At 31.8% G+C, this 17,136-nt stretch overlaps 1 protein-coding gene across 1 annotated transcript in view; it reads right to left on the bottom strand.

Annotated features, from left to right (window-relative positions):
* Positions 1–685: 685 nt before the first annotated feature.
* LOC130446645 (uncharacterized) overlaps positions 686–17,136 on the bottom strand; it is a 707,006-nt gene continuing 690,555 nt past the window's right edge. The window contains exons 4-12 of the mRNA XM_056783014.1: positions 13,296–13,363; positions 12,926–13,186; positions 8,496–8,735; positions 7,388–7,697; positions 3,718–3,860; positions 3,510–3,615; positions 3,320–3,459; positions 2,967–3,221; positions 686–1,650 (exon numbers count right to left, since the gene is read on the bottom strand). Of these exons, the coding sequence (XP_056638992.1) occupies positions 1,550–1,650; positions 2,967–3,221; positions 3,320–3,459; positions 3,510–3,615; positions 3,718–3,860; positions 7,388–7,697; positions 8,496–8,735; positions 12,926–13,186; positions 13,296–13,363 (1,624 nt within the window). The 3' untranslated portion in view covers positions 686–1,549. The remainder of the gene's footprint in view (positions 1,651–2,966; positions 3,222–3,319; positions 3,460–3,509; positions 3,616–3,717; positions 3,861–7,387; positions 7,698–8,495; positions 8,736–12,925; positions 13,187–13,295; positions 13,364–17,136) is intronic.

The following is a 17,136-nucleotide window of genomic DNA, read 5'->3' as shown; positions in this document are numbered from 1 at the left end:
GTGGAGCGATACCATGCGTGTTATAATCATGGTGGAATGTATCCCAAATAAAACTCAATGTTTGATCTCCAGTCAAGAATATTTTGTGAAATTTCTAAGGAAATTCGTAGTTTTACATCAATTCTTTATTTTATTGAATGTAATATTTTTTATAATTTAATTAAAACGCTGGATTGATATCATTTTGTATACATTTGACAAAAAATAAAAATTGACATTGTTCTCATCCACATTATCATTGGCAAGATAGCAATTAAACAAATTATTTCGTTGTACTGTAGTTCAATTTATTAAAAAATATTTATTGTACGTTTTTTCAAAAGTAGATGAGACACATGTAGGATCATATTATCAAAAATAAGCTTATACATGTAATAATTTTAATTAAAAAATAAATATTGAAATACCCCAACAAGGAATCACAAAACAGACGTTTACACTTCCAATAGATGCAGCATTTTTTTCTTACGCAGAGAAATTTAAAAAGCTGTATGTATTTTTGAGAATCTCTATATTTTGAAATTAAAAATATTTGGAAACTGATATTCTGGGGAAAATAACAATACATAAAGCTTTTTAGAAATATTTTAGAATAGGCGATATATTTACTGTGTTTGTTTCAAAATTTTCTTCACTTAAGAAGTAAAAATAAATATATATATCATGTAACTTATTAAATTATATGCTACAGAAACAATGTACAAAATAGTTCTTGAAATAATTGAAATATGAATGAAGTTTAAAACCTTAAACTAAAGTTTCATTGGAGCAGAAGAGACCAAGCAAATAAAGATGAGATTAGAATGAGAAAACAATCATGGAATCTAATGACTATGATGAATCAGTATTGAAATAACTAAATATGGAGGAGAATGAAAGCTAATATAAAATGAAACTAAGAAGAATAAATTCATTAGAAATTGATATCGAGAAAAAAAGATTAACATATGACCAAAGAATATTAAAATTAATTATGAAATTTTTATCAAGCAACATTGTTGTTCTGTATTTAAGAGATACAGAAATTATTTATTATATGATACAGTAAATATATGTTCGTGTATTCTAGATTATTGTAGTCTCTGTATCAATTAAAAGAAAAAAAAATTATTTGCAGCAAGTGGAAATATTACTTCCGACATTTGTTATATTTTAGGCCCTTTTTATTTATCTAAAACAATACCTAATCTCTTAACAACAAAGAGCAACATCAAAAAACTCGTATATTCTTTCACAGACGCAATATTTCCACTAATAGGCCAGTCCACGAAAGTATAAAATGAAAAATAGGATAATTACTTTAAATAGTATATCATACTTTACAATATTTTTATTGCACCTAATATTAAATGAGAAGTATGAAAATGTGAGTCTTATATTAATTGATCCCGTTTTTCTGTTCCTAACTATCTTTAGACTGGCCTATGAAATGTACCATTTCTGAAATAAAAAATACAAAAAATCCACTAACTAGTGTCTAGCTGTTCTTGTTCAAAAGGTGCAAAAACACTTAATATTCGGATAAAGTGTGAAGGACGATCATTTTTCATCATCTTATAACTACCACTAACGCCAAAGAAATGATGACCAAGAGAATCATAGGCACCAACAATTGGCTAGAATTGGTATGATCGCTCTGCTGACATGTACCTAAAAAAATGACATATAATGTATAAAGATCAAGATGTAAATTCATTAAAATATTATGATAGTGGTTTGATATATTGGAAAAAGTCAAACTACCTAGAAGGTTTTATCAAAACGTTAAATTTCTTTGAGTTATAGGATGCATGGTGGATTATTCCTATTTTATATTTCTACAAAAAGACCTCTATGGCATTTTATTATCTATCATTATAATAATAAAAAGTTAAAATTATCAATTATTGGAACTAGAATATTTATCTACAAGAGTTCAGAGGTAGGTCAAGGTTTTTAGGAATGCAACAAAATGAAATAAATAATTAAAACCCCTGTAAAGTAAGTAATATAGCATTGCAAAATCTACAACAAACAGATATAACTATATATAAGGACTGAAAAATTATTTGCATTACAATGAGATTCCAGTTATAGTAGACTGCACAAAAAACAAATATGAACTTAAGTGAATAAGTTGAGTATTGAGTGAATACATTGGATTAATGCAGAATCATTTTTATAACTGATAACTGAAAGATAATTACCTTCAACAATTATAATATTTTTAAAGATGTATAAAGTTAAAAATAACAAATTTTCTTTGGGAAAACTTGAAAGTGACAAATTCAAATACGTATATATGAAAAAAAAAACAATGAAAGTCTGGAATACTTTCTATTTAGTTTAACGTACCTTAACAGCGTTGGTCATTGGCACAGCAACAGAACAATAGAAAATTACATAAAGGACTATTACAAACCTGTTACCATACAAAACTTATATATGGTTATATTCTCTGGTACAGATAATTTGAAAAACTCCAAGCCTTTCTTAATCTTTGAGGAGCAGTTGAGTATTTTCTTAAGGGAGGGTAGAGATAAGGAGGAGTATTTCGTAGGGGAGAAAAGTTGATAAAATGTTCAGCCGTACACGATAAATGATAGTTCAAAAACCTTTCGGAATGCCGTTGATATAGACAAAGGGTATAGTATTAATGTAACAATTGTAGGTAAAATTAAGTATGCTGAGTTGAACAATTTTATGCCATAGTTCATTATGGAAAATTTTGACAACTTGTATAAAAGTGTTATTAGGTTTTAGTTTACCTTCAGTCTCTGAAGACGATAACTTGGTTATCGAAACGCGACTGTGTAATTGTGAGTGTTGGTATAGTGGTAGTGTAAACAGTGTGTTCAGTCTGAATAATGCTGTATAGTTCACCAATGTGAACAATGCATGTTGAAGGTAAGAGTAAGGAACTTATGAGTTCGTTGTTTATAATGATGTTCTTAAAATTTGTCAAGAGTAAAGATTAGTTTACTTACCATTACTAGTAAAATTAAAGGCCCAGTTGCCAGAAATTCCTGGATCAATATTCCTATGGCAACTTTCTGTCACTCTTGACATCCTTAATATAGGAGGCCCGAGTCCTTTTCCCAGATTTCCTTCTATGATTGCAGAATTCATTTGGTCCTGTTTATACATGAAACAGTATTTGGCCTCTGGAAACTTTTTAGATAAGGATGTTGCTATTACATATGATATTCCATTCTCCTCCCAGTTACCATGGCAAGTATACGCTAAAAATATGTCAACAGATTTTATTTAAATGAATTTAATTGATAAAGAACTTTGTTTTGCAATTGAATAAATGTAATTAGAATTATGTGATGCTTACAGATTGCTTGTTGAGAACAAGTTGATTTGAACTCCATTTCATGGGTACCACTACAACCTACTGACAAGGTTTCAAAATCATCTGAAATACAGTCTGGTTCTTGATTTTCTGCTGTATTCTTCTTCTCTGTAAATTGGTTAATAAAAAGTGATAACTATTCATAAAATCATAATATTCACATAATTAGTGGTAATTACCTGGTTCCTGTCGCCTCTTCCTTTTTCCGGATTGTGCTGGATAACTTGCTATGGTGTAACGGCCGAGATGGGGACACTTTTTCGAATGTAAGGTTGTAGCTAAAATAGATATCATATAATAAATTATGTTATGAATCAATTTTAACATAAATAGAAATTCTCACAAGAAAGTTATTTAAAAAATTTACAAAAAGAACTTACTTATTAGTGTTGTATATGGACTTGTACCGGGATCAAAATTTGAGCAAGCTTCATCTGGATTTTCTACATATTTTTCCGTTTGCTGCAGTTCTATAACATTTGAATCTCTTTTGTAAAATAGCATACACACATATCCGCTGTCACTGAAATAAAAAGGAAAAATCATGAATGAAAATTAAGGTAAGTACACTTCTGTACACTGAAAAAGCATACACTTAAATTTTGCATGTGTAAATCAGAGTTCTTACCTAATGTCACTGTTATTGTCAGTGACAGGATTATTGAATAATTAATTTGAGTTCAATTGAAGTGAAATCGTACTTAGTCTCTTCAATTAATTGAAACTTAAAAAGTCGTGCAATGGAGAATTGGTGCAAGGCTCAATTGTGAAGTCTACCTCATTACTCTAGACAACATTAAGTTGTCATCAGTAAATCAAACTCATGAAGGAAACGATTCTATTTACCACCACGATAATTATCCTGTTCACACAGCCCGCATAATTCAACAATGGTTTCAACAAAACAATATAGAGACTTTACCGTAGTCGGCAAATAGTTCTGATATAAATTCTATTAAAAATTTAGGGGGGTTGTTGATAAAATAAAATTTCAAAAGAAATTTTCGTCCCAGAAATCAAGAATAGCTGTGGGAAGACTGTGAGAAGACCTTAATTTAAATGGAAATATTTGTCAGAATTTCATTCACTCCATATCAAAATGATTAGAAAAAGTAATTGATAAGAATGGAGTTCTAATTAATTAATAACAAATTTGTTCTCCTATTCAATTGTTTAATGTTAAATATTTCAAACACTTATTCTGTTGCCTAGTGTTTTTTCATCATTATAAGTACATATTACTTTTATTCTGTCTGTTCAAGTTTTATTACAGTCAAGTGCCCATACTTGGGAAAATTATGAGTTTCGAAGGTACAAACGCGGTACAAAAAATTGAAATAAAATAATAATAGATAGAGACAATATTTTTTTTTCTAAAACAATATTTGTACCAAGTTAGGGTACTTACCCCCTAACGTGGGACACCATTTATTTTATTCTTTGCACCATGTTAGGACTGCTGTTAGCTTATTTGGGACATTAAAAGATTTACATATAAACTGTTACTTCAACGGTTTTATTGTTTACTTTTTGTTTTTTTTCCTTGCTTTTGTGCGGCTTCAGTCTCATTTTTTCTCAATTCCTCAATTACATTTTATTCAGCTAAACTTTGGTTTCATTTTCATGTGTGATCCTAAGATATTCCTCTAATGACAATGTCCAATTTGCTGCTGGCGTGGAGTCATCTTACTCTCGAGGAACTTGAGGCAGGCTGTCGAGCACTTTGTTCTTTTTAAGTGGTGGAATCCCACTCTTTTTTAAACTTGCTTTCAAGTTTTCAAGTGCACAATCCCCAAGTTCTTCCAAGGTTTTCTTTAGGAGCCACACTGGCTCAAAATACTAACTGAAACATAACTGGAAAGATTCTCACCAATTATTGCTTTTGGACAATCGCCACATTTTTTAAATAAGGCAAAGCAACAGTTTGAAACAAATCTTCAAAAATACTACCTTTGAACCATCCATACTTAGATCTATTATATCTAGCTCCTAGTGGCCCGACTTCTGTCCAGCTACCAAATAAATTGTCTGCTTTGTAGACGATATATGGTGGTAGAGTAACACCACTTGCTGTACCAGCAAACTTGACGGAGAAGTTGGATCTTGAATGATCAATTATTCTTTCGGGGTTCTTGCAGCTTCTTCGTACGATAACTTTACTGGTTCCTGGATTATCTTGCATGCTTGTTTCATCATAATTGAGCGTCCAACGGAACACCTTCTAAAGATTCTGAAAGTTCCTGAAAGTAGGCTTCTATCATTTCTTGAGTCACAGCTGCCCTAGCTCTCTTGATGTTATGACAGATGCGAGTTTTTAGGTCAAGACTTTGCCTCTTGAAAAGCCTCTTATTCACTTCTTTTATCTAAAAATTTTTTACAATACATCTCACGTCAAAAGCGACGAGTGGAAAACCCCACTTAGCTGCTAAGGCTAAGCATTCAGACAGCTGTTTTTCTTCTAGTTTATTAAAAACTGGAGATCTGCCATACTGATTTTGTTGCTTATTTTTTACTTTTCTTTGTATTGACGATTTAGGAACACCAAATCTTTGTTCGGCTTATCAGTAAGACATCCCATCCTGCACAGCTTCAGCAGCTCGATCCAATGAAGTATTCTCAAAATCGTGATATCCTCTTTTTAGTTGACTCATTTTAGACTTACTTTAGACTTAATCTAAAAACAAAACCATAAAAGTAAAGGTAATCTATGAGGTATGACGATGTCCCAAGTTTAGAAACCCTGAACAATATTTACAATCAACTGATTTAAAAAAATAATATGTTATGATTATAAGAAAATTGTAGTTATAATATTGAGCAAAGATAATACACATAAGATCCTAGGAATCTAAAAACTTATGAATCTACTCTCATAGTGTGGGTGAATTAAGTTATTTTGATTATAAATCTTACCTGATTTTAATGCCGAATTTAAATCGCCGCACACTGTACAAATACCAGATATTTGTGGCTTTATTTCTCGTAGTTACACTTACTTGTTTAACATAACCTAGTTGCAAACGCATGAAGTACAATCGTAAGTGCTACCAACCACTAAAAAATATGTCAAAATGTCCCAACTAAGGGCACCATCCTAAATATGGGCACTTGACTGTATACATTCTTTTAATAGTCGTAGGAAGCTATCTTAATCCTTTCAGTATAGGAGACGAATCTATCCGGCAAATAATTGCTGAGGTCTTTACTGAAATAAGATCTGAAACTATGAGCATTTTTCATAATGCCCAAGGAACACTGTTTTTGACCAAGTCTATATCAACTCAAGGTGGGTCGATTCGGAAAGATGGAGTAATAAGAGTTTTCGTTGTTATGGATTCAGCGGAGAAAAATATTTTTTTGTATTAGTAAGTGATGGACTTACTGCGCTTTAGTAACCTACAGAAGAAAAAAATATACTCCGTTGTAATTCTCAAGCACACCTCGCAACGAACAAATGGGTTTGAATTGTGAGGATTTACCCGAGTCGGCTGGATTTAGAATAGAAATAGAAATAGAATAGAAAAGAAATTATGGTGTAATGAAAAATGTCAAGTGGATTTACACAGCTAAAAAATCTGTCCCAAGACTTGTATGCTATTTCAATTAACAGAAGTATACATTCCACAGAATTCAACCAAATGCCTTTCTATATATAAAAATGTACCCTCTACAACTATAGCTCATAAAATTTCAAATGAAGTTTTTTATTTCTTCTTTCTTCCTTTCTATTAATCTCATTTTGTTTATATGTATAATGTGTGGTATACGAGTACATTTACATGAGTGTGGTATACCTATATTTCCATGATTTTTAGAAAGTTATACAAGTGTTTTAAATATTTAGGTAGAACATAAACTAGTAGGAATTGTTGGAACCATTGAAAATGTTCACTACTTACTATACCAACGACTTCAGTTTACCTTTGGTCTCTTAAGATGATAGCGCGTCAGACAGTGTTATTTTAAGTGTTGGTATAGTAAGCAGTGTGTTTAATACTGATACTTGTATATGAAATAAATGTGGTACTAATAAATTTAATACAGTATTACCATCCTGCCGTAATGTGGGCCACTATTTGAACCTTCTTCTGTTCTTGTTGTTGTAAAATAGCATGACATACTACTCTCATTTCGGAATTCTGTTTCCTTTGTTCTTGTGATTGCATCCCGAATTCTTCGAAAGCAAATGCCTGAGGAAAATTTGGTTGAACTTTATTCATTTTAGGTGGGTCGTCATCTAATATCTTGAGTGTTGCATTTCTCTGTGAAAATTTATAAGTTTTCTGATGATCCAAACTCAACCAAGTATGATGTTCTGTTATCCATACTGGAAATTTACATCTCTTGTGCTGGTCATCGACTACAATCAAAAAATAATTATCAAATTTTATATTATGTATCTTGAGTGTTGCATTTAATGAGAGGTTTTTCATAATTATAATAAATTGATACATTTTCGCTGCTAAATCTTCACATTCACAATCTAGCAATATTTCAAACAAATACCTAAGATCAACACCTTTGTAAAATTTGACTTGATTGTTGACTGAATATTCTGTAAAATTATTTCATTATCATAAAACTAAGAATCGAATTAACAAAAATCACGCAACCTAGTTATTTGTTTCAGTCAGTTTGGTTCTCATAACGGATTTGCAAAACATAATCTTTATCTAGTCACTGTTATGTTAGGCACTCATTAGAGGAGGCCTCCAAGTTGTTCAACCAGTCAGGTAACCAGTCGCCAAACTGGTTGTCGAACAGAGCGATTAGAAAATCACCAACTTAAATTTTTTCATTAAGAACATGAAAAGAATTATACAACAAAATAGTTTTTAAATTACCATGTTAAAACCAAGTTTTTCAACCTGTTAGATCTTATCTATAACATAACTGGGATAGATACTGAAAAGAGAAAATGTATATCATCAGAAGCGAAGGACAGTTACTTTAAAGTAGAGCAACCAGACTGAGTAGCCTGTGGTTGCTTTGCTGGGCAACCTGTCGGCAGAAAACGCATTATATGAACCAATGTCTGGTGAAGGGGTATGCGACTGGTTGCACAACTTGGCTGCCTCGTTTAATAAAGCCTTTATATAATGATACTATTTGATATTCTCAGAAAACAAGATCTTTTAAATAATTTGATTAAACATACCTGTAGTTAACATCATAGTTCGACTACCCTCGAAAGCAGTAGCATCTAACCCTGTGCATGTAGCATCCCCAGACTGGGCAACACTGTATATTGTTTTACCATTTTCCATGCTTCTTTTGTAAATAAAGCAACGATATTGGTCCTCGTCCGATGCACTTCTTCTGTTTGGCTGAGAGAGCTTCCCTATCAGATATCGGGTTGAACCTTCTTTCCACGTTGCCAAACATACTAATTCTTCCACTGATAAAAAAAAGAACAAATTTAATAAAATTTACAAAAGTATTCAATATTAAGATAATTGGTAAATTGTTAGTCATTATGCAGATAATTTTTTCAAGTTTATTTGGGCAGTAGTATATTGTGTAACACTTGGTATGAGAGACAACTTCAAATATTTACTTTACAGTCACACGTGTCTATTCTGTACCATCAGCCATGGATTTTTAACATTTTCGTGTGTGGTAGAGGTTCTTCAAGTTAGTCGTATAGTTCTTCCAATATCGATTGCATATTATAAAAATCCTTGCCGACAATTTTGTTTGATCTACCATAGACGTAAATACCTCATTTTATGAATTTATTATTTTTATAAATACTTTAAAAAATGTGTATATCTTATGAGGGAAAGGCATTATACGCCGTTATTTAGACAGATGCACTTAATTGTAGTACTATTGGAACTTGGAAAAAAATTATTATTATACCTCGTTGATTTGCTATAACTGAATATCAAATTATAAAATATAAATAGACGAGTAAAATGTAAGGGCGTTTGGTTTAAACAGGCTACCAGACTCACTTAGCCATTTTTGTTGCACATTCATTTTTTTTTCTGGAAAACGCAATTTCAAAACAAAAACCATAAAGGAAAAAAATTCTTCGCAAATAAAACAAAAGAATAAAATATTTCAATTCCAAAGTATCTTTATAAATAATAAGGTAATTATATACTTTCACGGTCACCTGGTTTTTTGGCTCTAGAAAATCGAAATCGAAAAATGGATGGATTTTGATGATCTTGGTCTCAAAATGTTCCATTTTACGGCGGATTTATAAAAAAAAATACGAAAATTAAAAAAAAAATAAATATTTTTTACAATTTCATGACTTTAAATGCAAAAAAATGACTTTCTACATATAATCCTTAGTAACTGTTTCTGACGTCGTGGAATCAAGTTCGTATATTTTTTTTCGCAATTTACATAAAAAAATGAATATTTTGAAAAAAAAAGTTTTTCTACTATTTAAGGTTTAAAACTATTAAAAACCGCAAATTCAGCCACTACCCCCGTATTTTTCATAAATTCGTCGTAAAATGGAACATTTTGAGACCAAAATTATAAAATTGATCTATTTTTCGATTTTTAATGGTCCAAAAACTATTAACACTGAAGAATATAGTACGAAACTATTCACGAAAATTGTTTGTTTTTCATTGATTTCATTTTAAGCTATAAAAACTGAAAAAATCATTCTTTTTGGATTTTTTTAAATTGTTTATTAATTTATGTAGAATACAAAAAAAATTTAAGTACTTTATCTGATAATGAGATAATTTTTTGTAAAGGATTATTTTGCAAAACCGAGTTTTTTTTACGATTTAAAACAGTAAAACTATGAGAAATTTTCTTTCCAGCTATTTCTACTAATTTTTTTTATAAATCCGCCGTAAAATGGAACATTTTGAGACCAAGATCATTAAAATCCATCCATTTTTCGATTTTCTAGAGCCAAAAAACCAGGTGACCGTGAAAGTGTATAATTACCAATAATAATGGTGCAGTCTGAACTAGATTCATCATTTGATTCAATTATGAAGAATTGTAAAGAGGGTGGTACCATATACCCCATCTTCTTTGATAACATGTTCAACACAGTTTTTCCAAAGCTCTTGGATGTGTTCTACAACCTCTTTACTCAGTTCTGGAGACTGATTACATTTTCGTAATTCTGATTTTACGTTTGTTCGCATTAACTCTAAAGGATTAAATATGCAATAATAAAGAGGTAGTTTGAGAAGAGTATGACTCAATTCTTTGCACAGTTTGTCAATATAATAAATTTCCTCTAACTTGAGACCTTTAATAACAGTAAGCAATTCTTTATTTGTTGGGCCTTTTTTACGATCTCTGACAGGAATAGGAACATTTTTTTTTCAGACATAGATTGTAGAATTTGAGCTTTGTTACTACTACTATTTAGTATCTTAAGGAGTTGCCACGAGTGGCATAACGATTACTGACTATGCTGGAATGTTAGGTAAAAGCTGTTCAATAAACCACTTTTCAAATAATTCTGCTGTCATACCTTTATGATAATCAGCTGCACGGTTTTTAATCTTTTTAGCAGATATTTCCCTTTAGATGACCCAATCAAACAGCAATTTTTACTATTGTCAACTTAACCGAAATTTACTATATCGTGACTGTTAAACCATGTTTTATCTAGATAAATTATATGTCTATTAGAACTTCGGTAGTCTTTTATCTGAGGCAAATAATATTGTCGCCATCGAACGATCCTTGACGATTCGGTTATTGCCATCCGTTTATTCAGTTTTTTGTGATTAAAACCACCTGCTGACAAAACTTGACGCAATGTTTCTAAAATGGTATAATTGTATTCTGGATAATCTGCTACCTTTTGCAGTATTTCTTCTAATGTCGCAACCCTGTTCTCCTTATACATATAAACTATAAATTGTCCTACGTATAAAATCTTGAGTAGCTTTTTCAACTGATTTCAGTTTTTCTCTACGTGTTTTTCGGTTCTGTGAATGATCCACAGCAACCCATATATGTTTGTATATCTAAATCTTTATTATTAAATTCGTCATTGTCTTTATTATCACTACACTGTGCAATTTCATTGTCTTTATCCGCCCATGGTTTAAAGAACGCCATTTCTATTTATTTAAAGATTATTATGAATTAAATTAATGTCAGCTAGCCACGCCAAGGCTTATCGCAGACTTTCTAGGGAATATTTCGAAGAAATTGTGTACATACGGCTTCGGCCAATCGAAATGTATTTATGTTTACGACTCCATGTTTTCATTGGTAAACAGTGGTGATGATGAGTCCACGTGGACTGATGTAGTGCGTATTTATGAAATATTGATTGTTCCTCGCATAATATGTCTTCTGCAATTGGAAGAACTATACACGATTGTCTAGTCTTAACCATATACAAACTCTGATCACCATCTTTTCACTGTGGTGTATAGTAACGTTACCTAAACATTTGATAAAATGAAAATATTATACTCATGTGCTTGTCGGCAATATTCATATTCATTGAAAAAATTTACACCCTTGATACATATTATTTTATTCCGCATAAACTATTTGTGACAGTTTTAAAAGGTGGAGATATTAATTTTTCTCTATTATGAGGATACCCAGTTTCATCTATTAATATGGATATTTCAGAATATGTCAAACTGAAGTTTTGATTTATCTGGTGAAATAAGAGAGTATTTTTCATATTTTTTTGAGCAGCATTTGATTCATTTTTGTTATCAGTAAAAAGTTAATTGGCTTATCAGAGTACTCAGAATGGAGTGTGTTTAAATGCCGCTTCCACTCTGATGATTTCATACATTCATTAGAAAGTTATTCATAGCAAATAACGTGTAGCAGCAAATTTTGAATGCCGCTAGCAATTAAACCAAATATTCGTTACAATAGTTGCGAGTCCAAGTAACTTGACACTTCTTATTTTGGCGCTTTGTATCTGCTTTGATAAAAAAAATTTGTTTGTTAATAATTTGTAACAAAAAAAGGATTTCTATTACTTACCAACATGAAATCGATATTAATGAGGGTGATAATAACTATTGTCAAATAAAATAGGTGACAAAACTTCAAACACAACCTCGTTTTCATACATGTGAGTTTACGGCGCGAAGAAGGCACTGGATGACAAATCGAGATCAGATAATCAGAGTATCCTTTAAGAGTTGCCATCTGCAGTACTATGAAGAATATTGAATTCAAAGCAGAATGTTATAGATTTGTTATGTTTTTACAATTTTCACCGTAACCGAACTGAATTTTTCTACGATTCGGTGCCGGGTCGTGACCTCCTCTGCCTACATAATAGGTTACAATTTGACGACAGGATAACTGTTTCGATTGATAAATAGGTAAGAGGTGAAGCAAAGTGATTGGCTAATGTAAAAGGAAATATTTTAAGGATTTAAAAAAAATAAAAAGAATGTTAGCAAGGGGAACGTTTCTGAATATAAAAGGAACGTAATTAGAAAGGAGTTGAAATTATAGATTAATAAAAAATTAGTTTCAGTTTATTATTGGAAAATAATACATAATTTTTGCATCATATTTCTAATCTCAAGTTCTTGGAACTAAAATTGAGTTATTTGTGGATAAAAATACTATATGTAATAGAACAATGTATTTTTAACTTACCATTACTTTCTGTCGATGGAACATCTGGACATGCCTGATATTTTAGTACTAAGCGAGAATCGTCGGTGCAACTTTCGGCTTTACTGGGGGGATTACTGCAATCTCCAGTCATTCGGTTATAACTAAAAGTGAACGGAGCACTTTTGAAAGGGCACGCAATCGGCTTAGCCTCTGGATTTTTTCGGAAAAGGCTGTAGAGTGGTGCGTCGCCTGTTATCATTTGACATATTTCGACCAGGGAAGCTTTAGATTCACAATATGCTGAAAAAAGAACAATCCATTAGACTAAATGTCTGTCGACGAAGCCGCGATAAGTCCATGTTTGTGTCAGGAAGAAAAAATATTCGGAAAAAGGAATTGCATTACTTACTCTCTTTGTATTGTAGTACACTGGGATGCTTCGGATGGATTACCATGCAACGATAGCAGTCGTCAGTCCTGGAAGAAAGTCATTTCAATTAAAAATTTGTACAAGATTGAAACCTGTATTATTCGTTCACAATTTACTTATACAATGATAATCTTGAAAATGAAACTCCTGAATAATTTCGTATTTTGAATATTTTGGTTTTGTAGTACCGCCGATCTTATGAATGCATTCCTTTAGAATGTTTAATCTTGATGTTTATGATGAATATACTTGGTGTTAATAAATTACATCAAGCCTCTAGCGAGGACAGACAGAACTACTAATACCTCAAATGAAAAGAGGGTGTAAACTTATATTCACCGTCCGATGGCGCCAGTCGTAAGAGTAATTTATCATCGTGTGAGCATTTTTTGTCGATATTTAAGCCAATTCGGAGTGGCTTTGATGCCATGTATATATTGACTCTTTTCCTTAAATAGCGAATGTCAAAAATTGACTCAATTTTTCATGAGCCACGTCCAGATGCTTAAATCAGCTGTCCCGGAATATAACATGAAAAATATACGATCTCGTAATGGCAGACTATCGATTGAAGGTTCTTGAGATATTTAAAACGATCGTGTAGATCATATAATGCATCAAAAAGCTGTTGGTATGAAGAGTGTCGCATTTGCTCACAACAACAGTAACCGTGATACCATGGAACAGTGTTTGAAATAGTTTAAGCGCAATTCGATGGAGTATCTGCGTCGGTCCCGACAATCGACGAAAAATTAATTCACTGGTACACATCAAAGAATCCAAGAATAGACGAAACAATGCGAACGTATTTAAAGGAAAGTCACCATTTTCTAGGATTCACAAGGTGTGATCTACATCGACTATATGGAAAACGGCAAATCCGTCAAAGAAATGTAGTATGTAGAAATTATTGGGCTGATTCTATGCGAAATAGGAGAAGTCCTCTTTCTCCATAATAATGTCACATTGTCACAATTTTCAGACAACCCTGGTATACTTAGGTATGCGAATGCAAACGCTTTGAAAACAAATCGATGGTTGAAACGTTTAAGAATAGAATCTAATTAACGTAATTTCTCACTCTTTTCAACATTAAGAGATCACAATAGGGCATCTGAAAGAAGGTATTTAATTTATTAAAAGAAAGAGAAAAGAGAGATAGAATGTATAAAGTGTGTGTTTACTCATGTTTACGGATACGAACGTCGAGGTTGATCGACTGTAATCATATAACCTTCAGTATATAGCTACATCTACCCTTTTGAGCAAATTGTTACGCTACAAAGGCAACATTGATTTAATATATTTTTTCCTTTCTATATAACAACCATTTTGGGATAAAAATCTCATCTGTATATTCATCCGCGTATCCTTTATATCATCTCATTTCTTTATTATATCAATACGTTTCGTATTGTTGGAAGACGTGGATCGAGAAGCATTCAATAAGAGTTGTTTCTTTTCAGTCTACCCCATTTAGGCTAGTTTGTAAGGATAACTATTACAATAAATACATTTGAATTCGGAATATAGAGTAAATGTTTTTCATTTTCACGAGTTTTTATTCAATCCTTGCGACGCAGTTAATACTTATAAAATAAGGATTATTTTACATCGTATATGTCCAATTTCAATATCATGTTTCAATATTTCATAGTGATTGAGTGAAATTGAAAATTGTTACTCTGAATATTCTATTATAGGTACTCATTTCACGAACTGGTCTACTAACTACATTCTTTTCAATTTCCTCAAAATTCTCGAGATTGGCAAATAACTATATATGGCAGAATATTTTCCTGTACCTACCATACTAAACAGATTTATGCAGGCAATGAAAGAAAATTGTAAAATCTTGTTATGTGGAAAAATAATAAACTCGAGAGTCCTTATGAATTTCTAGTGTATACCGATTCGTTCACTTTTAAAGGTATCATTGATATCGATTGATTTTCTGCATCTATTAATCATTTTGCAATTATCAATGTTACTCCAATTACAAAAGAAAGTTTACGACTGCTGTTTTGGTTATTTAATTCCTATTCATGACATATACGAGGTGATAAAAGATCGTAATGAGGTAGCTGATCAAAAGAATGATTCCTAAAGAAACATACAGATACTCGATCACACAAAACATCCATTTATTCCTTCTTGCTATATAAGGGCTACTCATACGAGTGCTTTTTGAGCTGTTTACAGATAATTGAAACATTCATTTTAGTTAAAAAATATACATAAATAGCGAACATTTACCATGACTTTCGACGTGAATTAAATCAACAGCTATGTGCCGATCAACTCTCTTCGACTTTTGGTAATGAAGCACCATCTCGAGCCACCGTGCTTCGCTGGTTTTCCGAATTCAACCGTGGTTACTCTTAGCTACAGGATAAATTTCATGAAGGTCGTCAAAAATTGACTGTTGGGCTTGAAAATATCGACGCTGTGCGTATACTGATATTGCAAGATCGTCATGCGACATACCGTGAGATTGAAGCATTAGTTTCACTTACATATATTCAATTTTGCATGATCAATTGTCTGTCAAAAATATTTGTTCGCGTTAGATACCCTATAATTTAACAATTTCGAGTCGATTGGTGCAAAGAAATGCTAAAATATTCAATAGCGGTGCATCAAGAGTCGACTTCAAGATCGCGACATGCGACGAATCATTCTCCATCATAACAATGCGAGCTCTCACACATTAGTTCTAACAAAAACGTTTATGAACGTCAAAATATCCGCTTTATATTCCCAATGATTCCTTCTTATTTCCACAGAGCAAAAATAATTTGTTTTCTACACCTGAAGAAGCAGTTGATGCGTCCAAATCACATTGGAGGTACCTCAATCAGAATTGAAAAAAAATGCTTCGGTAAACAGTTCAAATTCATGCAAAAGTGTATTGATCTCCATGGAGAATATCTTGAAAAATAATAAAGCTTTCCAATTATAAATATTTGTATTTATTTGTCGATCACAAAATTTAAATAGCAATTCTCGTAGTTTTTCTATTCTTACTTGAAAAAGCAAGAAAAACGATAAAGTGGAGAATAACAAACAATTCTGCTGTCCTCAGTCCCAGGAATATTTAGTTTTTTCATAAATATTATCACCTCATCTTTTTCTTAACTAGTATGGGGAATTTTGTTCAATTTCGCGGAATATTTAATAAAAGTTGGTCGTTGAATAATTTTCCAAATAATGCTGGGGTAGTGCCGTTACAATCTTTACTGCCAACATGAAAAATAATTATTTGTTTTGTCATTGAGCAAGGATTATTCAAGAAACAATTAATCGTGTGTATCAAAGCACGTTTCATCCAAATACACTTTATTTCTATTTGAGTCTCGGTATGTCTTGATACCTTATAAATATTCTTGTAGAAGTTTGAGGATACGACCTCATTGTATAATAACCATTCTGATGTCAAGTTTTCTATTTTTGAAACGACACTTTTATTGTCATAATTTGGATACGTACGCAGTTCCTTCTGTTGTTCAAGTAATACCAAGTTATATTTTGTTTATGACTTACCCATCAAAATAGTTCGCGTTAGATACCCTATAATTTAACAATTTCGAGTCGATTGGTGCCAAGAAATGCTAAAATATTCAATAGCGATACATCAAGAGTCGACTACAAGATCGCGACATGCGACGAATCATTCTCCATCATAACAATGCGAGCTCTCACACATTAGTTCTAACAAAAACGTTTTTGAACGTCAAAATATCCGCTTTATATTCCCAATGATTCCTTCTTATTTCCACAGAGCAAAAATAATTTGTTTTCTACACCTGAAGAAGCAGTT

This window comes from Diorhabda sublineata, chromosome 7, assembly GCF_026230105.1.
Source record: "Diorhabda sublineata isolate icDioSubl1.1 chromosome 7, icDioSubl1.1, whole genome shotgun sequence".
In the NCBI taxonomy this organism is placed as follows: Eukaryota; Metazoa; Arthropoda; class Insecta; order Coleoptera; family Chrysomelidae; genus Diorhabda; species Diorhabda sublineata.
Note: the sequence above shows the minus strand (reverse complement) of the source record. Positions and strands in the feature narration are given on the sequence as shown.